Source organism: Sorex fumeus, unplaced genomic scaffold (genome assembly GCF_029834395.1).
Source record: "Sorex fumeus unplaced genomic scaffold, SorFum_2.1 ptg000003l, whole genome shotgun sequence".
NCBI classification, from domain to species: Eukaryota; Metazoa; Chordata; class Mammalia; order Eulipotyphla; family Soricidae; genus Sorex; species Sorex fumeus.
In genome coordinates, this window is record NW_026606060.1 from 48,385,294 (window position 1) to 48,409,052 (window position 23,759).

At 39.6% G+C, this 23,759-nt stretch overlaps 1 protein-coding gene across 4 annotated transcripts in view; it reads left to right on the forward strand.

The window, feature by feature from the left end:
* Positions 1 to 23,759, forward strand: part of ANO4 (anoctamin 4) — a 448,648-nt gene that overhangs the window by 380,243 nt on the left and 44,646 nt on the right. For all 4 annotated transcript variants that reach the window (XM_056116873.1, XM_056116883.1, XM_056116889.1 and 1 more), the window contains 3 exons: positions 11,813 to 11,895; positions 15,795 to 15,935; positions 18,785 to 18,949. In XM_056116873.1, the coding sequence (XP_055972848.1) occupies positions 11,813 to 11,895; positions 15,795 to 15,935; positions 18,785 to 18,949 (389 nt within the window). The remainder of the gene's footprint in view (positions 1 to 11,812; positions 11,896 to 15,794; positions 15,936 to 18,784; positions 18,950 to 23,759) is intronic.

Below are 23,759 nucleotides of genomic sequence, written 5' to 3' on the forward strand. Positions count from 1 at the left end.
CACAAGGGTCCTTGGGAACCAGTGTGAGCAGCTGGAGGAGGCCTTTGTGGCTGTTTAGAACTTTTGCCAGATCTCTGCTGCTTCTCTTCATGCTCATGTGCCTGTGATAGCAGGCACTTCTGGAAACCTGTGAAGTGTACGTGAGCTATTGGCCCCGAGCTTGAACCCCAGTCTAGTGCTTTTCTTGTTTCCCATCCCGATACTCAGTGTTGTTCAGAAAGATTCAAAACATAGAAGAATCATGGACTAAATCAACTTCCCTCTATAGGTTAAAAAAAAAGTCATTTGGGAACTCAATGTTGGTGGATGCCTATCAAGCAGATTTTTGTGTCTTTGATCTTCATTTGTTTTCTTTGTTTTCCCTGTTCCTCCTTTATTTCAGTGTTGCCAAAAAGTAAAAATTTTCCCAGTGAACAAAGAAATCAAGATCCTTAGAACTCTCCAACCAAAGTCACAAGATTGTGGTTATGTAAATGTGAATTTAAAGAATCTATAGATGGTCCTACCAGTCATTTGTGAATAAATCTTATAGAAAATAAAGATTTAGTAATCTTGTTTCTATGTACTTATGATAATTCTATTCTTACATCTACATGTCCAACTAAAATCAGTGATTGCGTTTTTTTTTTAAAGCAAGAAATATATATGTTTACTAAATGCCCTGGTCACTGTATCAGTTTCTCAGACCTCACAGAAAGGGATTACAATCCCCTTCTAATAAATGAGAGTATTGCCACTCAGAGTAGTTATGTGATTGGCTCGAGATTGCCAACTACTAAGCCAAGTCTGGTCTGATCCAGAGCCATTCCAAGGTGTGTCCACTATACCACGCTCTTCCTCTGGAGTGTATGAATATCTCATTATTCAGCCAGGATGATATTAATTAGTAAGGCACTATAATATTTGTTATAATTATTTGCTATAAGATGAGAGTAGGTCTCAAAGCATTTATAAAAACCAATTTGTCTATTTTATGTCTATTGATTTGCCATAAGTGTAATCAAATTATAACAGTTTTCCATTTACTATGTAATTTCTGAAATTCTGTGTCATTATCAATGTACTTATTTTACAAATTTTTGTGAAAAATTAAATTTACTTATTTAAATTTAATTTTTAAGCCACACATATACATTTAATATGATTTGATAGTTTAATATATTGTTTTTGTAATTTCAATTTATTTGGTGTTACTTTATGGATCTATAATTGATGTTAGAAATTCATTTTATTCACTTTTAAATATTATAATCACCATGAATTTCTAGGATAATCTTCACTTTATCAGCAATGATAGACTCAGAAGGAGAATGAGACCATTCCTACAGCATTAAAATGTATCTTTTGTTTTTGTTCAGTTTAAAGTATTTTCTAATTTGTCTTCAGTTTCCTCTATGACTGACTTCATTTCTGGTACTATTTTCTTGTTCTCAAGTGTATATACTTTGCTTAATATTTGTATTGCCATTGCAATCTTACTTTATTTATGTTTGCGTGGTTTATCTTTTTTCTTTCTTTTACATTCAACCTATTTCTGCCTTTTTTGTTAAAGAGCCTACATTTTTATAGGCAGATTAGAATTGCACTTTTTTTAATATAACACCATAGGCTGCCATTAAAATGTGTGTACTATATACATTCAAATCCATTTGGTTTATGTCTATCATCTTTTTTAACTGCCCTCTAAAATTCCCTGGCTCTTCACTATGTTCCCCTCTCTTTTCCTCTCTCTTTTTGGATTAATCGCCTCTCATAATTTTGCTTTAGCTACCCCGTTGATTTATTAGGTATCACTGTCCTCTCGTTTTGCTCATCGATTTGCTCGAGCAGGCCCAGTAACATCTCCATTATGAGACTTGTTACTGTGTTTGGCATATTGAATACGTCCCAGGTAGCTTGCCAGGCTTTGCCGTGTGGGCGAGATACTCTCGGTAGCTTGCCAGGCTCTCCGAAGGGGTGGAGGAATCGAACCCAGCTCGGCCGGGCTGGCTGCGCCCAAGGCAGACGCCCTACCACTGTGCTATCGCTCCAGCCCTTATTAGGCATATCTCTGAATTTTCTTCATATGGTGGTTGTTTAAGTATTGATTGCATGTGCATTCCTTCTGTTTCCAACCAGTAAACTGTTATTTCACTTGTGGCTTAAGAATTTTTGGTGGGGCCATACCTGGCACTGCTTCTGGTACGTGAAGTGTCAGGGATCAAACCCAGCGACTCACACATGCAAGGCCTGTGCCTTACTCCTTGAACCATAACCTCAGCCCCTTCCATAAGACTTGTTTTTTCATTCTTTTTTGATTGGTTCATGTTCTGTGGTTTCAATACTATTAATAATGGTTTCTCAGGCATATGGTTCCAATGCCATACCTTTTACTAGTGTGCCCACCTCCCTCCCCCAGGAACCCCAATGGCCCTCCCTTTTCACCACATAAGACTATTTTTAAAGTATAGTTCATCTTCTGTTGTTGTCATGAAATTTTCTTTTTTTTTCTTTTTTCCTTTGTTTTGCCCATACCTGATGGTGCTCAGGGTTTACCCCTGTCTCTGTGTTCAGAGGTCATTCCTTTTAGTGCTTAGGGAACCAAAGAAGTGTCAGGACTAAACTCAGGTCACCCACAGGCACGGCAGGTGCTTCCTCAGAATTATCTCTCTGCCCTCTCATTTATTTTTCTTCTACATGTTTTAAATCTTTTTACCGTTTTCAATACTTAATTGATATGTGCTATTTGGTGCTTATTTTCATTGCTTCTTATATCTGAGATTCTTTGAATGTCTTGGATCAAGAGATATATAATTTGCATCAAATTTCAGAGATTTCCAGAATCATATTATCAAGGTTTCCAATCAGAGTTACATTATGCCACACCTAAAAGTCACTTATCCTTTATTCAAAATTTATGTTTTGGTGTTTTCTGTGTTTCTTTTTTGTATTTTTTTAATTTGTCTTCTTGTTCACTGACATTTTCTTCCAAAAAATCTTAGTTTATGTTATTTTTCCTCAGTCTATTTTACTTTTCATACTTGTATTTTTATCATACATCTAAATTAAGTCTTTTTTTTCTATTATCACTCTAGTTGTGCTCAAATTTTCATTTGCAGTCTTGATAATTATGATAGTTGTTTCGTCATCTTTGTTCTATCATTTCTTTCTTTTCTCTCCTTTTGTTTTTTGTTTGTTTATTTTAAAGACATTTCCTGCAGTTCTCAGGCTTACTCCTGGCTCTGTGCTCAGGGATAACTCCTGGAAGTGCTCAAGAAAACATTGGATGCTGAGTATTGAACCCAGATTTTCCGAGTGCAAAGCAACACCCTACCCACTGTAGTATTGCTCTAGCCCCTGTTGTATTGTTTCTGTCAGTTTTGAAAACTCAAATAATTCCAAATTGATCTGATTTTATCTTATTTAAAGGCTTTACTTTCTGACTTATTTACATAACTGATAGCTTTTATTAAAAGCTGGAAAGTATCAACCTTCAGTTCTTATTGTGTCTTAATTTTGGGCTTTCTTCAAAGATGCAAACTAGTTTACCTCTTTGAGCCTTTGAGGTTATTTTTAGCTTATTATGAGATCTAGACTTCTACTATATCTCTTATAATAACTCTGAATTAAAGTATCTCTCTATTATGATTAATAAAATTTTGAAATACCTTATGCCCTGTATGAGCTCTAGAGTTTTTTAGCTACCACCAAATAGCTTTATATACTTCTATTCCATAAATATCAAGATGGAAAGGACTTCATTGCTTGTATGGAGTTTCCTTTCAATTAATTTCTCTCTTCTCTTGCATTCTGCCTCACAAATGATTGCCAGTTCACCCTCAGTACTCTAATCTATGTGGCCTCACTGATTTATATTTTGATTCTGCTGCCTGAAATGTAGCCTATTTCCTCTAAGAAAAGAGCTGAGATACTTTGCTAAGAAAAGAAGGGGTTGACTCCTTTTATCTTTCTTTTTTTGCAAGTGATCACATTCCTGCATTTGTCTCTTCTACAAAACTGATGGTAGTTATTTCTTGTATGTTGCAATTAATACTTATGGGTGAAAGTGAAATGCATTAGAGTGCTACAGTTTGATGACTTTTCATAGGAGGGAGGCAAGCTTTTGAACAGAGCCTTAGAAAATTATGATTCCTTGGAGGAATTTTCTTTACCCATGATATTTCCTCATGTCTATTAGTTCAGAAATGCTTTCAGAGTCTCAAAACTAGTTTGATTTGGAGTAACAGATTTGCCTTTTGCACACCAATGCACATTCCAAAGTATGAGGATACAGGTTTATGGTAGGAGTATTATTTTATCATAATTATGTGAAGAATGTACATCCCATGTTAGGACACTTGGAAAGCCAAATTAATCGTCATCTATTGTTTGAGCATGAAAATCTGACCATCCAGCAAAAATTTTAGCACATCAGATGTAATTAATAATTTTTAAATGAGTAGGAAAAATGGACCAAGATTTTTTTTTTCTGCTTTTCATACTATTCTCGATAGCTTGCCAGGCTCTCTGAGAGGGGCAGAGGAATCGAACTCAAATCGGCTGGGCTGGCTGCTTGCAAGGCAAACACCCTACTGCTATGCTATCGCTCCAGCACACACTTGTATTATTACAAGTATTTCATACTTGTATATGACACTCATACTATTCATTTATATCCCACCAACTACGAATAACTTTGTAAATCACAGTGGTCTAATTTTTGTTTTTTATTTGTTTGTTTGTTTTTTGGACTTTTTGGGTTACACCCGGTGATGCACAGGGGTTATTCCTGGCTCTGCACTCAGGAATTACTCCTGGTGGTGCTCGGGGGACCATATGGGATGCTGGGAATCAAACCTGGGTCAGCCATCACGTGCAAGACAAATGCCCTACCTGCTGTGCTATCGCTCCAGCCTCAGGTGGTCTAATTTTTTAAAACAGAAAACAATCACCCTTTTCTTCCTTATACACTGCCAGTTTTATTGCTAGCCATAGCTCCATTCTTTCATTATTTCTTGCAAATAAATGAGTCCTTGTATTTTAATAACTATATGGAAGTTAGACTATAGAAAATTTTATTTTTTTGTTTCTAGGCACATTCTAATCTGGGTGCCCTATGTTCTCTTGAAATGAGAATAGTCAAAAAAGACAAAGAATATCTAGTCTTCCTGCCTACATAACCTCCCATCTCAAATCCAGTTGTTCTCTATACTCCTATTCGTTGTGCTAACCAGATAGCCATGTTGAGAGCTGAATTATCTTCCCCTAAATATATAGTTCTTAGTACCTGTGACAGCAACTACACTTGGAAATCTGGTCTTTGGAGAGGTAATCAAGTGAAAATGAGATGTACCAGTTACCAGTATGACTGGGATACTTGTAAAAAGAGAAAACAGAAATACAGACACTTAAAGTAAAGATAGAATCATAGCTTGGAGCAGTGCTTCTCCAAACCAAGAAATGCCAAGCACTTGCTTACATAAACCAGGAGTTAAGAGAGAGACGTGGAAAATTCTCTTACAACCTTGGTTCACGAGGAACCAGCCATGCTGACATTATGATTTATTACTCCAATCTCTAGAGATGTGAGAGAATAGGATTCTGATGTTTTTAGAGGAGAGATGGGAGAGAAAGACAAATATTGCTCTATGTCCCGGTTCTGTCATTCATTAGCCTTTCTTTATTAGGATTCTTTGCACATAACTATTGCATTGTGAATCTTCTTAAGATTCTTCACTCATTTTATACTAATCTTTACAGACTTGAAGAAATAAAGCACCACACCATATGTGTGGTAAACTTTTACTATATAGACTCTAAATAAATGATGTGCCATTTCAGCTCTGCTGTGTTTCCTCAGATATGCAGCCATAGAGAATTTCCCAGAGTCACACTCAAAATGCCTCAGTGAGATGATGAAAGAGTAATTCTTTGGATTTTTTTCTTCCTATTTTATAATGTTAACAATACCTATACATTTCAGAAAAGCCTCCATCAACTAGGATAAGTGAAGTTATCCACCGTGACACTAAAAACACGAAACCTTGATATTTTATTAGAATAGCCTTATAAAACCCAATGAGACAGATAGGAAGCCTAATCCATAATTTTTCAGGTACCCAAATTCCTCCTGCCTTGTGAATTCATTCTATTCTGGGTTCATAGTCTTTACGATTCACCCAGAAAAGGGACAAAAGTTGAGGGAAAGGAAACCTACATCTTAATTTTTCACTCCCATCAATCTATCCCTTCCATTTCCTTTCCATTGATCACAGCCAGTTATGGTATTATTTAACTGCAATAAAGTCTAGTAAATAGAATCTAACTGTGTCTTGAAATATAAAAAATGTCATGGTATATAAAGACCAGAGAGAGAAATCTCAGTGGTCATGGGTGCAAGTATGACTGAAATTCACTCATGGAAAAACTTTGTAACTGTGTATCTCAAGATGACTCAGTGACTCAATTAACACACACACACACACACACACACACACACACATATACACACACAGAGAATGGGGAAGAATTGTGTGTTTGTGCTCTTTGGATAAGTGCCCAGGAGTGGAATTGTTGGGTTATAAGACGGACCTATTTTTAATATTTGAAAAATTTCCATACTGTTTTCTGGAAAAGGCACTAAGCAGAATTTATGTATACATTCCTCAAAGTGACAGCATAAAGATGGTTTCTACAGCCACAGGATGGAGTGGGGGGAAGGCACTCCTTTATAAAATGAAATAAAATAGTCCCTTTAATAAAACAGTAAATTTACATAATGTAATATGTTTTAAGGGATTTAGGCAAAAATAAAAGACTAAAAAACTTGTCATTATATAGATTTTATTTTATTTTTTTATTTTTTATTTTTTTTAAATTTTTTGAGGAGTGGTTTTTGTACCCATTTACTTAGTTCCTTTTTAATCAATTTCCTCTTGTATTCCATGATCAAGACCAGTTATATACAAGTTAACATACACGTCAAGTTCAAATGCTGGGACAGTGGTGTAGGGAATAGTAATCATTACTATGCCAAGGCAAGTATAATTATCAGCAACTACCTTTTTATTTTATTTTATTTTATTTTTTATTAGTGAAACACCATGAGGTACAGATGCAGATTTACAAATTTTTGTGCTTGAATCTCGGTCACACCATGCTCAAACACCCATCCCTCCACCAGTGCCCATCTTCCACCACCAGGATAATATCCCTCCCCCCATCCCCCCCATCGCCCCCCTGCCACCGTGGCAGGGCATTCCCCTTTGTTCTATCTCTCCTTTTGGGTGTTGTGATCAGCAAAAGAGGCATTGAGTGGCAAACATGTTCAATCCAGTCTACTTTCAACCTGCATCTCCCCTCCTGGGAGGATCCTCCAAACACCCTCCATTTAGTGCTCCCTTCTCTATCTGAACTGTCCCCTCACCTAGAATACCCGGCTGGCCTCTAGGCTATGGAGTAATCCTCCTGGTGTTGATCTCAGCTATTCTTGGGTATTAATCTCATATTTTGTTACTCTATATCCCCCAGATGAATGCAGTCTTTCTATGTCTATCCCTCTCTTTCTGACTCATTTCGCTTAGCATGATACTTTCCATATTGTACCACTTGTATGTAAATTTCATGACTTCATCTTTTCTAACAGCTACATAGTACTCCATTGTGTAGATGTACCAAAGTTTCTTTAACCAGTCATCTGTTCTTGGGCACTCAGGTTTCTTCCAGTTTCTGGCTACTGTAAAGAGTGCTGCAATGAACAAACAAGTGCAGATGTCACTTCGGCTACACATTTTTGCCTCTCTGGGATATAGTCCCAGGAGTGGTATCGCTGGGTCAAATGGGAGCTCAATTTCTAATTTTTTGAGGAACGTCCATACTGTTTTCCAAAAGGGCTGAACCAGTCGGCATTCCCACCAACAGTGAAGGAGTGTCCCTTTCTCGCCACATCCGCGCCAGCAAAGGAGCAACTACCTTTCCCTCATAGTGCTGATGTCACCAAAAACTTGTCACATGCTTGATTGCTCTTTTGCAACACCCAATAAACCTTGTCCAAGCAAAGCTTTATTTTTGAAGGGGGTTATTTCTGAATTTGGGATTATTATTAAAGGATGGAGTCACCCAGTATGAATATTACTATGTTTCCTAAGGCTTCAGGGGAACACAAAGGCCTTCCCATTGTGCACTCTATTGAGAGTTCTCACCACTTTGTATTTTCGTATGCTTACTAAGGCCTGAGTTCTTGAAGATGAAGACCTTCCCACATTTCTTACAAACATAAGGCTTCTCTCCACTATGAATGTTCCTATGACTACAAAGACTTGAGGAATGATAATACGCCTTCCACATTTCACACATTAAATTTCTTTTCAGTATGAAACTGCTGACGGTGCTGTTGAAGGCCGTCCCACAATCCTTACATTTATATGGTTTGTCTCAAGTGTGAATTCTCCTATGAATATTAAGTACTGAGGATTTGCTAAAGGCCTTCCCACATTTTTGACATGCAAAGGGTTTCTCCCCCGAATGAATTCTCCTATGTACAATGAGCACTGACAATGTGCTAAAGGCCTTCCCACATTCCTGACACATATAAGGCTTCTCTCCCGAATGAGTTCTCATATGCTCAGTCAATTTCGTTGTGGAACCATCCACATCATATTCAAGCGATGATCTTGCCTGATCGATGTCTCTGTTGTCCCAAAATTTGAAATGGGATCGGACCACCATCTCATTCGTGCAAAATTCTACTTCACAGAGCGGGGAGAAAGGGCTGCAAAGTTTAAGAAGAGAACTCCCAGAATGACCACCAACTGGGAGCTCTTTGACACTATTGTGGCAACATGAGAAGATGCCATCATTGACAACATTGACAAGAAATACGATTGACTGGTTCAGCACCTCCATGATTGTGCGAAGAACGCTTGTCTTCAAGAAAACATTCGAGCTCATTTGCCAACATGGCTTGGTGCAAGCCTCAGACAACTGCAAGCGAAAGTCAGAGCTCGCAAAGTAGTGCAGAGAAATGATAAAGGAAGACTTCAAAGAGAGAAGAGCAGCAGTGCTGGTTGATGCAGCAGAAGCTGGGAAAAGCATTTGCAATGCCCACCTGTCCTTCGCCAACTACAAGACCAAGATGACTGTCGTCTGACATCCTGATGGATCTATCACATATTCCAGAAGGGCAATGGAGAAGATTATCCATGACTTCTACTCGGATCTCTTCAATAGCCATGTCCACCTGCCCACATACCAAATTCCGCAGGATGGATATGTCATTCCCAATGTTCTCCCTTCCAAAATCTGACACGCCATTTCATCGGTAAAGAAGTGAACAGCACCCGGCCCAGACAAGGTCAGACCTGAACACCTGAAGAACCTGCCATCAGTACTCATCAATACACTGGCTCAGCTCTTCACTCGCTACTTGTCTGCATGCAAGGTTCTGTCCCAATGGAAAACCAGCAGGACCGTTCTACTGTTCAAGAAGGGAGACATCCATGACATTGACAACTATCGCCCGATCTGCCTGTTGTCTGTCATCTACAAGCTGTTCATTCGAGTCATCCTGAATAGGATTGGCAGAACACTAGATGAAGGACAACCATGCAAGAAAGCCTGTTTCTGAGAAGAATTCAGCACAATCGACCATATCCACATAATAACCAAGCTCATTGAGGTTTCTCGGGAGTTCAAGATGCCACTCTGTCTAACGTTCATTGATTTAAAGAAGGCCTTTGATTCTTTTGAGCCTGAAGCAGTCATAGAGGCCCTAGCCAAACAGGGCACTCAAACTCAATACATCAGGATTCTCCTTGAGATGTATTGCGAATTCACTACCAGGATCTCACCATTCTACAGGGAGGTGATCATTGACATCAAGACAGGGGTTCGGCAGGGTGATACCATTTCACCAAAACTCTTCAGTGCCACCCTCGAGAACGTCTTGCAACAACTGGAATGGGAAGGAATGGGAGTGAAGATCGACAGTTGGCAACTACACCACCTCCGCTTTGCTGTTGACATCATCCTAATAACACCAAACATCAGCCAAGTGGCACAAATGCTGGCCAACTTTGAGTGTGGAAAAGTTGGACTACAGCTGAATTTATGAAGACAATGTTTATGAGAAACAGTCACATTCCTGGCATTCCATTTGCTCTTAATGGAACGAACATCTCTGAATGCAGCAGTTTTGTGTACCTAGGTCGAGAAGTCATCGTGATGAATAACCTGGCACTGAGTTGCACAGGAGGAAGAGAGCGGCTTGGAAAGCCTTCAAGAGCGTCGAAGAAATAGCTAAGAGGATGAAGAATCTCCGGCTCCAGGCACATCTCTTCGATTCCACTGTTCTTCCTGCATTAACATATGCCTCAGAGACCTGAGCCCTACAAAAGCAGGATGAGAATGCTATTCGGGTCTCCCAAAGAGGAATCGGAAGATCTATGCTTAGGGTTTCATGCTTCACTCAAATGAGAGAAAGAATCTGGAGTTCCAACGGTCAAGAATCAGGGATGCTGTCTCGTTTGCCAAGGTGTCCAAAAATTAGATGGGCTGGACACGTAATGAGATTTGGAGACGACCACTGGACTAGAGCCATTACTGAATGGATTCCATGGGATGTCAAAAGATTGCACGACTGCTCACCTATGAGATGGTCAGATTTCTTCGTCAAGACCCTGAGCCATCAGTTCGTGTTCCTAGAATGAGCAGACACCATTGGGCTACACTAGCACGTAACAGGGACAGAGATGTTACTGGTGCCCACTCTAGCAAATCAATGAGTAATGGGATGCCAAGTGATCAAGTGATCAAGTGTTGCTCAGTCAGGGCTGACTGTGTAGTGAAGGCCTTTCCACAAACCTTACATTTATAAGGTTTTGCTCCAGTATGAATTCTCCTATGTACAGTAAGATGTGATGATAAGCTAAAGGCCTTCCCACACTCCTGACATACAAAAGGCTCTTTCCAGTATGAGTATTCATATGGTTTTCCAGGACTGAGAAATGACCAAAGGCCTTTCCATATCCCTTACATTTATAAAGATTTTTCTCACCAGTGTGAAAACTCCTATGTAGAGTAAGATGTGAGGATGTGAGAAAGGCCTTCCCACACTCCTGACACAGAAAAGACTTCTCTACTGAATGAGTTCTCCTATGTACATTCGACACTGATGATGAGTGAGAGGTCTTCTCACACATACTCCTGACATACGTAAGGCTTCTTTCCAGTATGAATTCTCCTATGCTGCATAAGGACTGATTGTTGAGTGAAAGCCCTTCCACAAACCTTACTTATAAGGCTTATTTATAAGGTTTCTTGCCAGTGTGATCAATTTTATTTTTTCAATTTATATCTGAGTCTTATTTTTCTGATTCCCTTTCCCTTGACTTAAATAAATATTGGCATTTTGGTGGTGAATATAGTATAAAAACATTGTACCCTAAAACATATAAATACTTATTCTTGTATGCCAATGTTATATCAATAAGAAAGGAAGGGACAGAAAAAGAAAAATACATTAACTGTTCTTCAATTAGAAAGATAATTGGTAACCCAGTTTTCTGTATTCTTATATCCCAGGAGCTTTGTCATTCTAATAGGCTCCTTCTTGTTTTGATTTGCAAATCAACTTAATTTCATTCTAAGTGAAATCTCTAGTTTTGCATTATGGTTGACACACGCCTAGTAATTCTCAGAAAATAGTCATCGTTAAGTGAATTCAACAGAAATTCAGGGATGTGCACACAGATAGCCTTCATGCTTCATTACTCAGTGGCACAGTGAACAGTGCTGTTTTATTTGAAACTGTCTTTGCTTTCTCTGCTTGTTCCAGCAACAGTGTTCCTGGAATTCTGGAAAAGACGGCGAGCCGTCATTGCCTATGACTGGGATTTGATAGACTGGGAAGAAGAGGAGGTTTGTATCACTTACCTGAGACCTTGATGAAGACTCACTTCACCAGGCAGTGTACAGCCCCTTTGAGTCATCACCCTCTGGTCTGTGATAGATGTCAGGAGTTCCCATAAAGCATTTTCTACCTATCTTGGCAGGAAATTTCAAGCAGTAAGGTAATAGCAGGATACATATAATACTAGATATGCATATATATTTTTAAATAAAAAATTTTTGATTTCTTAGCAGAATAAGTTTGCATAGTTGCATGACTAAGGAAAACATTTAGCTTGTAAGTGGAGGAGGAAACTGAAGAATGGGTAATAAAGAGTTGTTTCATTTTCCTAAGAGTATCCATTTTCAGCAGAAGGAAGTGGTGGGGTGATTAGTTTTACAACTGTGGACACAGAAAAAGAAACCTCCTAAGAGGACTACTCCAAAGACAGAGTTCAGTGAACTTTTCAGGCCTCTGAACTGTGCACATAGATGCACAGGATCAGAAATATTACCAGGAGCAGTAAATGCTGAGAAGAAACTAACCCCCTTGCAGCCTTCTTGGTAGATGCAGTCATATGCAAGGTCAGCAATGGATAAAACCGACAAGGAAGGGTTTACTCAGTTGCTCAGGAGGCATTTTCTTAGCACCTTCTCATCCCCTCACTTCCTTTACCCCTCCTGTCCCAGTATCCTGTACTGCCTCCTCACCCAAGTCTTCTCCTCCTGCTTACTTTCATCTTACACCTTCCTGTCAGAAGTGTTAAGTCCCCATGCTGGGCTTCGTAACCATGGGCCCCATCAGACACTGCCTTTCCTTGTAAGTCAACCCAGAGCTCTTCCTCTGGACCATGAGGTCTTATCTCTCCTCAGTTCCATTTCCCCAGGTCCTTTCTGAGCCACTATCAGATAAGCTAGTCACGTAGAATGTGACATTGGTATTAATGAGTCTTTCTCTCAAGAGACACAAGCAGATTTTTGTTGTTGTTTTTGTTTTTAGGGTTTTTTTTTTTGAGGAGGGTTGCTGGTTTTGTTTTGGAGCCATACCCAACAGAGCTCAGCGTTTAGTCCAGACACTGTGTTCAGGGATCACCCCTGGCGGGGCTGAGGACCCTAGGCAGTACTGGGGAGTCAGCTCAGACTGGTAGCATACAAGGCAATTACCTTAATCCATGTACTATCTCTCAGGCCCTATTACACATTTTTTTCTTTTGGGTTCAACCCGGCAATGCACAGGGCTTACTCCTGGTTCATGCACTCAGGAATTACTCCTGGCGGTGCTCAGGGTACCATATGGGAAGCTGGGAATCGAACCTGGGTCAGTCATGTGCAAGGCAAACACCCTACCCACTGTGCTATTGCTCCATTTTTAATTGAGCACTCGTGCACATTTTTAATTGAGATTCTATGATTTATAGTACCATTAATGATGATTTCTCATGCACATAATTCTAACACAACAGCAGTGACCGGTCACACACATATTTTATATGTTCGGAGAGAACTCTTCTAGGACTCTGAGCATTGTGAATTTTAGCCTTTTGGTAGGCTTAGACTGTGAAGGTCATTTTGAGAGAGTTGGTTTGTTTCTGTTTTTGGTTTCCTTTTATACCACTTCATAATGGTTCCCTTTTTTCTCTTACTCATGAATCCATCTAGGTTTTAGATTTAGAGATGAGACTAGAATTTTCCATTTTTTGAAGAGTCTCATAAATCTTTATTAAGTAAGAAATGTTGTAAGTTGTATGTTACTTTGATGTGCTAAACTTTGTGAATTCTTGTTCTTTACTAAGAGTTTTCTCATGCTTGTGTAAGGAGACTCCAGATAATGATCTTCTTTAGATGACAAAACTGCCCGGAGCTGGCAGAGCTTAACATAGCAGGGGATCTGCCTTTAGGATCTCTTGTGGGTGGAGTCAAGTGCTATTTCCCGTCCAGTCTTCAGGAGCACACCTTCTCAGTAGGTGGCAAAGGTTCTTCCTGGGAATCTGAATTGCCACTCTGCAATTCTTCATATCTCTTGGTCACATTACTTCACCTTTGGACTTTTTATTTTTGGCTCTAAGGAAGAGGCATGATTAAATTTCCCCCTTTCACTGATTGTATCTGGTAATTAAGGTACTTGGAACAACCTAGTCTAAAAGTCACCCCTGGCACTGCTGGTGAGCCCGAGACTGGTCCCCTGAGAGCAGACATATCCCTTACAGCTATGGAGCCTCCTGCCTCAGCTCCTATTGATTGGTTTGTATCACCGAACTACCATTGCACACCTTTGCCCAGGGGCCTCCCTCAGTAACCTTATATAATTCCAACTCTCTGTCGGATTGGCGTTTGCTGTTGAAATGAATCTCTGTGGCTCTCCACACAGTACATGGATACATGGATATACCCAGACTTGTAAGCTTCGTGCCTTCTTCAGCAGTAACCCGGGGTATTAGTTTTCTCAGCTACCAGAGCAAAATACCGCAGGAAAGAATCACGCCAAGTACCCCTGGGTTCCTTCAACCATGGAAATGTATTGATTCACAGTTCTGTGAGTAGGAGTTTGAGAGTAAAGTATTGGCAGGATTGTTCTCTTTCGGGGGACATGAGGAAAGAGCTGATCCAGGACTCTACCTTGACTTTAATACAGCCACCCTCTCTGGTACCCTTATATTATGCCTTTTCTACATGTGTCTATTTAAATATTCTCTTCTTAGAAGGACACCAGTTACTTCAGATTAGGAGCTGCTCTAGTGCCATCATTCTAACTTAATTACCTCAATACTCTATCTGCAAACTTTATTATTAGATCCCTAATAATTCAACATGCAAATTTAAGTAGGTGACACCGTTCAGCCCTTTGTCTCTAAGAATGCAGCTTTATGTCCACGATGATCGGCCCATGTCCCTGGGGGATTACCACAGTTACTATTGATGATTTTTAGCTAGATAAGTTTCTAAGTTTTTCCAAAGAAGCAAACATTTCTAGGTCTGTTCTGTTTATATCCACAAGTCTTAATAAGTAGATGCTAAAATAAATAGAAGCCCCTTGAAAACAAATGAATGCCTAAAACAAGTAGAGCTCCTTATGGCTTACTATGGATGAAATCTGGGATTGGACTGACCCTGCCTCAGAACCCCACTACACTGTCCCTGCATCCCCAGTTCTGCTCTGCCAAGCCCTGGCCATTCTTCATCTTTATTACTCCTTCTTCACTTCTGTTCAGATCTCTATCCTCGAGTCTCAAACATTTCTAACTCATCTCCATTTCACCAGAGCTTTCCCTTATTTTCTGTCTTCTCCCATGAAGCTCAAAAAGAATATTTACTTAATTAAGCTGATCCACTTGAGCACCCCCTTTAGTTGATTATCTTTTCCTAATCCCATAATTATCTTGCACTCCCCTTGCATGGGACATGAGGATAAAATAAAATCTCAGCTTTATTTAGAATTAGAAGAGCTTTTATTTCAGTTGCATTGCAAAAATACCATGTTTTTAAGACCAATTGAAAATCCATTTAAAATACACGGGTTAAAAGTTAATGACTCCTATCAGGGTGTGTTTTACAAAGTAGCATCACCATGGTTTTAACAGCCTACCTTAGAAAATATAAAAGAAAATTGTAGGATAAAACTAAGAATATATTTCCATTATCAGTCACAAAATAGGTTCCAGACATTCAACTCTTCAGAAGATTTATTTGTTCTGGTAACCTTCTTTTTCTGATAATGAAACTAAAAACTGACTAGTTGTTTCAAGCCATGAGAGATTGAACAGGAGGTTTCTTTCCTCATTCTCAGTTTCTGTCTTTAAGCATGCTTTAATAAGATCACAACACTTAATGAGGGCACATGGAGCAAAATATTTTTTTTAGCAAAATACATATTTTTTCTTATAGTCCCGGTACCTCGCCAGTACATACAAAATGTGTTTGTCTTTCTTTAGGAAGAAATACGGCCCCAATTTGAAGCCAAGTATTCCAAGAAAGAGCGGATGAATCCCATTTCAGGAAAGCCAGAACCGTATCAAGCATTTACAGATAAATGCAGCAGACTCATCGTTTCTGCATCAGGAATATTTTTTATGGTGTGAATCATTTTTTTAAATGCTCTTATTTGTTTTATAAAGTATAGATTTATAGCATGGTAGCAAGAAGAATCATATCATGCATTTGCCTAGTTCTTCAAAATCATGCTTGTATGTTTTGTAATTTAATCCTCAGCACAGCTCTAGGTCATCAGGGATGGGATTGCTGTGTTCCAGTGGAATGACAGATGCTAAGCATTTAAAGGTCACCCAGAAGACTTCCTCACTCTCAGAGCCTCTGTACCAATATACTGTTAATTCCACTTGCTTCTCTCCTCCCCATGATGTACTCAAAATATGAGGGAGAAACTCCAGCAGTATTTTTTCTCACCTTTTTTCACTATATCTATATAGGAAATAAAATTTTTATCATGACCTACCATGTAATATGCAAATAGACATATAAAACCAAATGTATATTGTCTGAAACCATGCTCACCTTTACCATAGGCAGTGACTTCTGATTTTTACTACTGTTTTAAAAGTAAAATGTGAAGTATAAATCTCTGAAATTAAGTACCAGACTCACAAATGGCTACGTCAGTTTGAAAAACATTCACTGAAAGCTGGGTGTTTTTTTCCTCATGAGCTGTTGTTTCAGGGCAGGGGAGACAGCTCACAAGGCTGGAGCACTTGGCTTGCATGCATGAGACCCAGGGATCGATCTCAGGCTTCTCTTGACTACACTTCTCCCTTCTGCCCAATATAGCCAAGTGTAGCCCTCTTGGCCCCCAGAACTCCTGGGCCCTTGCACCAAACTCTCAGGCCCCCATACCAAAGCCAAGTATCTCAGGAGTGTCCTTGATACCCTGGGAATCTCCACTCACCTCAAGAAAAATAAAGACATCATTTCATCACTAACTTTAACCTTTCCTATTACTTATTGAGCCAAATACATGCAAATTATCTGAAATGTGTTAGACAGTAAAGGATGGTTAGGATCCTCCTTTCCTCTTTTCATATAGAAAATATGTTAATATACGTATATATTGACTTATTAGAAATGACATATATGTACACATATTTGTCCTAGATTAGGAGGATAAGACTACAGCCAATCCAGACAAGTATACCTGCTTCAGTCAATGGCAAACCTTGGAAAGGAAATGATGCCCAGAATCCCTTCAGCTCAGCTCTGCTCACATCCATGCCCTGCCATAGATTCCATCCTGTAAGTCAGGAAAGAATTCTGGCTTTGGTTTCACACAAGAGCCCTGGACATGATCAAGCTTTCCCTACCCTCCATATCAGGAACCTGGAGATAAGAGGTAGAAAGCATGAGAAGGATGAGCTTTTTGCCCAACAGCACACTGCTAGGTAGGAACTGCCAGAACTTGAGGCCGACTTTTTTTTACTTTTGGGTCACACCTGGCAATGCTCAGGGGTCACTCCTGGCTCTGCACTCAGGAATTACTCCTGGTTGTGCTTGGGGAACCATATGGAATGCTGGGAATCAAACCCAGGTTGGCTGCATGCAAGGCAAATGCCCTACCTGCTGTACTATCATTCCAGACCCAAGGCTGACATCTGACATCAGGCCATGCCCTATCTCTTCCACCATATCACCTCTCCAGTGCAAAATGCAATGTAGATTTCACCTCTCTCTATCAAAGTCTCTGGGGTTAAAATTCACCAGAGTCTCAGATTCCCTTTATTTCATAGAAATAGAAGATATGGCACTTTTTTTTCAGATACCACAAATATTTCAGAGAAAGGTGCCTGTTCTCAGTCTACATAAATATCTAAATACTAATAATGATTAGAAATTATTCACTATCATATTATTGGTTTATAAGTAACCCATAACTAAGTACCCTTTAAACACCTATATTTGTGCTAAGGGTCAGCAGGATCCCTGGCAAGGAAAAACAGACATCATGCCTATCCTGATGGAACTTCTAAGTGAGAAACCAATACTCTGATGAATTACTAGAAATGATAAGTGGCATGCTGTAAGAAGAGGAGAGATACATATCATAGCAGCGTACTTACATATCATATGTACGGTCACGGTCCTCCCGTTGTTCATCGATTTGCTTGAGCGGGCCCAGTAACGTCTCCATCATGAGACTTGCTGTTACTGTTTTTGGCATATCGAATACCTCACGGGTAGCTTGCCAGGCTCTGCCGTGTGGGCGAGATACTTTTAGTAGCTTGCCGGGCTCTCTGAGAGGGGCGGAGGAATCGAACTCTAGTCGACCATGTTGGCCGTTTGTAAGGCAAACGCACTGTGCTATCACTCCAGGGATCCTAAATAGCTTTCATTATGAGGCAGTGCTTGAGCTGAGATGTGAAGGATGAGTAGGTCTTAGCAAATTGTGTGTGTGCCTGGGTTCATGTATATGGCAAAGGAATGAATGGATTAACATATTAGACCACGCAGATGGTGCTGGAAATTAAGGATGCCTGCCCCATTTGAGATAGTAGGAGAAGGTGGTCTGCAGTGCCTGAAGGAAGGTTAAAATAGTCTCACTGGCCACCATAGAAACCTTTATCATAAGACTGAAAGGAAACAAATTTTACACAAAGGGTGTTGGATTAGATTTCCATAATAAAATTCATCTAATCAGTCATCAGCGCAGTATGCTGCTTCGTAAAGCACCATTGCTTAGCTTAGAGCTAATCAACTTTCACGCACAGTGGATTTTCAGTTTGAAAAACAAATCCAGTACTAACCGCCAAGAGCAAAACCAACACTCACAACGAAGAGTAGAATCACACTGGTTCCTGAGATGGTGCCACCATCCCTTGGCCTCCTGTCTCCTCAGAGGATTTCCCACAGTGGTGGAAATCTTCTTCCAGGAACTTCGCACCCAGGTGCTCACTGGGTCTCTCTGCCTTCCTGCCAGATCTGCGTGGTGATTGCTGCTGTGTTCGGGATCGTCATTTACCGGGTGGTGACTGTCAGCACTTTTGCTGCCTTCAAGTGGGCGTTAATCAGAAATAACTCTCAGGTTGCGACGACAGGGACTGCCGTGTGCATCAACTTCTGTATCATTATGCTGCTGAACGTGGTAAGTTGGTGGCGAGGGAATGAACCGAGTGCCTACAATACGAGAGTTGTAAGTGAGTCTCTTTTTCTTTTGTTAAAGGGACCTCACACAGGTGGGGCAGTGTCAAGTGAGTCCAAGGCCTGTGGCAAAGTGACCTGAGATGAGCATAGGTATGGGGAATTAGGGATCAAATCTTGACTTCAGGATTTTCTACAGGATAAGATTGAGCGAGGTACTTTTCTCTGAACCCCAGTTCCCTTATTTACCCAGTAATGTAAATACTGCATAAACCTTGTGGATATTTAGAGAAAGAATGAGGCTTTTGTTTGTTTTTGTGCTACACTCAGAGGTGACTGAGCTTACTCCTGGTGGGGCTTAAGGGACCATGTGGGCACTGGGGATCAAATCCAGGTTAGTTGCGTGAAAAGTAAGAACCCAACTTGCTGTAGTATCTCTCTGGCCTGAGAAAGAACGTGTTTTAAAGATCCAACTCAGAATCTGTGGAATATTTCAACATGCTTATTACTGTTTTTTTCCCATTTTCTTTTCTTTTATTTTTATTTATTTTTTTTTTTTTTGGTTTTCATTTTTGTTTTTATTTGGGGGTTGTAAAATCTTATCACTCCGAAGGTTGTATGTTCACGGGCTCACTGGACGGCACTGTTTCACCACCTGTGTTCGGTGCTCTTGAGCCACTGTGTGTGGCCTGGATTGGAACGGCTGTTGGCCAAGGGCAGACGGAAGAAAAAACGGGGGCCAGGCCGGTCTATATCAATAGTAGTTTATTCCAATCCTCTTCACTCCTGTCTTTCTCTGCCTCCTTCTCTCCTGGGCCCATCTTGGAAGCTCTCTCCTTCTGGCTCTGACTCTGGATCTCTGGAGCCCGAGCTCTCTCACTTCTGACCCCTTTTCCGAGCTTACGTCTTAGTTTATATAGCAGTCACATAAGGCGGTGACATAAAGGTGGGTTGAATACTGACGAATCAACAAAGAGAGGTAAGACCACTCCTCCAGGAGATTAACTCAAGGATAAAATCTCATCTACAGAGATTACTTCAGATTACTAGGAGATCCACCCAAGGGTGGGATCCCAACGAGGGTGTGTTCTTCCCTCAGTTAGTAATCTACTTAAATAGTTGTAATAAATCTACTTCTAATATTTCTAGCAATGTCATTCTGTATGAGCACAGTAAGAGATATAAATTTAGTTTGGTTCTTCCTGAGAACATCTCACTATACATTTCGCAGTCCTCAGGCCAGGTTAATCTTCCTAGCTCCAGCAGGGTCCTAGTCTCATCGTTACTTACTTTTGGATCATGACAGCATTTGTCCATGATCATGCCCTCAACTTATAGTTGAGTATCGTGGCTCTTTGGCCTGGCCCATTTCGATGCCAGGGTAGCTCACTGCTTGCCCTGGGTCCATTTAGTCCCTCGTCGGGACCCTGCTTTTGGGGTGCTAGGAACTAAGGGCAACTGAGTCAAGAAATCAGATGTCCAGGAGTAAATATTATTCGGAGTCAATCAACTCCCAAGTTACAAAGCATAATATTGACTGTCTTCCTGTGTCCACACAGAAAGGATATTGCTTACAATACAAGTTCAGTGTTCTTAGATGGGTGTGACCTGACAAACCTAAGCTACCTGAGGAAGGACAGAAGAGTGTTATCCTACAGGGGGTCACAACTATCATTGCTCAGGGGCTACTCCACCCAGTGCTAAGGGGGTACATATGGTGGTGCCAGGAATGGAATTGAGGCTCCTGAATGTCAAGGATGCACTCCTGCCATTGAGCTGTCTTCCCAGCCCTCCCATTTCCTTTGATTCTAGGTAAGAGGAAAGTCATTACCTACATTTTATGAGTTCATGGAATGAAATAGAGATGATGTGTCTTATCATTATTAAGATACACAGGCGACTAGAGAAGAAGGGAGACTAAACTGGGGAGACTGCCATGGACTTTAGTGGAGGGATATTGGTATTTCCTTGGTGGGTATAATGTGGTAATGTACTTTGAAGAGGTTATGAGATTTGTACCCTGATGTTGCCACAATTAAAAATTAATATTGTCTCTTGGTGCTGGAGCAATAGCACAGCGGGTAGGGCATTTGCCTTGCACGCGGCCAACCCAGGTTCGATTCCCAGCATCCCATATGGTCCTCCGAGCACCGCCAGGAGTGATTCCTGAGTGCAAAGCCAGGAGTAACCCCTGAGCATCGCCAGGTGTGACCCAAAAAGCAAAAAAAAAAAAAAAAGAAAAAAATATTGTCTCAATTTTTAAAATAATACATAAATAAAACAGACAGGAACTTTTTTACTATTTTAGGGGAAATTTTCAAACTCAGAAGTTATAAAAAATTAAAAAAGGATAATTGTTGACCATCCAAATGTGCTGATTGGGTATCCTCTAGATCCAGTGGAGAGTAGAAATGAATGGCACCCCTGCTACTCTAGTTTCAAAGTTAAATGTGAAATAGACATGGTGAAAAGGAGTGATTGATAGTGCAATTAACCACATAGTGAGCCATAGTGGCAAGTTTCTGCATGCAGGTAGGATGCAGTAAATTAATGCTGATGACAGTTTTTTCATATCATTTCTCTAACACCCTATCAAAACTTAATTTAATACATCTTCTTGAGAAGAATCAATTTCTGTATACATAAATACATGCTCGCTCATAGATTTTAAGCAGCTGCCAATGTTCTTAAACATTTTATTTGATTGGAAATTTCTTATCCTGCAATCTCTGCTTCATAAGAAAGCCAATAAGAGGAAGTAAACAAGCTAAAAATGAAGAAGGGTGAGTGCAAAGTAGAAAGTAATGAACTATACACCAATTATGTGCCAGGAGCTATGCCGCGAGGCATTTTACCTGTCTTATCTAACAAAAGGTTGCAGAATCACCAACATGAATGATGCCCACAGGCTAAAGAGAGAAGATATTATTCTTAGTATTGCTCTAAAGGTATATGTTTATTTATTTTAAATACAATAAATGAACACCTTGGGTGTGCATTTTTTTAAGCCAGCATCAAATACAAATAACAGAAGCTTACAAAAATAAGAAACGAAGGTATTCCTTATGGGAATCCTTTTACTGTTTTCCATATTCCAGTTTACATTCCCACGCACATTGTACAAGGGTTTCCTTCTCTCCACATCCTCACCGGTGCTTGTTGGTTCTTGACTTTTGGGTAATAACCATTATCACAGAGATGAGGTGAGAGCTCAAGCTTTGATTTGCATCCCCCTAATAAATAGTGGCTATGAACATCTCATGTGCCTGTGGATCATTTATGTTCTTTGGAGAATTGTCCATTCAGGCCCTCTGTCCATTTTTTAGATTAGTTGTCTGATTTTTTTTGTTTTATTTTTTTTTGTGAATTCTTTATTTATTTTGGACATTAAAGCCTATCAAATGTGTGCTGCCCCAAAAAATCTACCATTCAGTAGGATGCCTTTTCATTATGTTAATTTCATACCTTGTGTAAAAGATTTTTATTTGATGCCTCATTTGTTTGTAGTTTTTTACCCCAGTGTTTTTTTTTTAATTGAATCACTGTGAGATACACAGTTACAAAGTTGTTCATGATTGGGTTTCAATCATACAATGTTCCATCTGCCCTCTGCCTCCCACACACCCTTGTGGTAGCTTCCAACCATTGACCAGTCCTCCTGGCCCCTGTTTTCCTTGGACTTGGATATTAGTCTCATAGAAATTCAATGAAACACATGAAAACGTTCTTTACATCTCTAATCATCAGAGAAATGCAATTCAAAGCAAGGAACCAACTTATATCACCAAGAGAACAACCAGTTCTGTCACAGATGCAGGGAGAAAGGGACTCTCCTTGTTGGTGATAGAAATTCCTACTGATCCAGCTTTTTGGGAAAACAATATGGGCATTCCTCAAAAAAAAAAAAAAAACTAGAAATTTGAGCTCTTATTTGACCCAGAGATACCACTTCTGTAAATATACCCTGGGGATCCAAAGACACACAGCAGAAACACCATCTCACTTCAATGTTCATTGCAGTACTATTAACAATAGCCAGAAACTGGAAAGAACCTGAGTGCCTGAGAATAGAAAACTAGGTAAGGAAAGTATGGTACATCTACACAATGGAGTACTATGCAGCTGTTAGGAAAAATGAAGTCATAAAATTTGCTTTTAAATAGATGGACACAGAGAGTATCATGCTGAATGAAATGAGTCAGATGGAGAGGGACAGATGTAAAATGACTGCATTCATTTGTGTGATGTTTGTAGCTTATTTTGTTTTCCTTGCTATTAGGGTTGAATCCCCAGACATTTCTGAAGCTAGTAGGTTCATCACCTATTTTTGTGTATGTTTTGTGGTTTTAGGGTTTATAATAGTCTCTTAGTTAATTTTTAATATATTTTGGTGTTTGGTGTTAGTTAAATAGCTTTGTTCTTTTACTTGTGACTGTTGAGTTTTTCCAGAAGCATCTATTGAAGAAACTATCTGTGCCTCATACACTGATCTTTGTCATAAATTAGTTATCCATTTTATGTGAGGGATTATTTCTTCCATTTCAATTCTGTTCCACCATTCTGTCTTTATTGTAATAATATATTATTTTGATTGCTCTCACTTTGGAGTATAGTTTTAAGTTGGGAGCGTGATGCTTACAGTTTTGTTCTTTTTATTCAGGATTATATTTGCTGGTGAAGTCTTTTATAGTTGCAAACAAAATACAGTTTTGGTCTAAATTTGTGAAAAGTGCAGTTGACATTAACATTTTGTTAGGAGTTTTGTTTCATCTGTACATTGTTCTGGGTAATAATATACTGATTTTAAACAATAT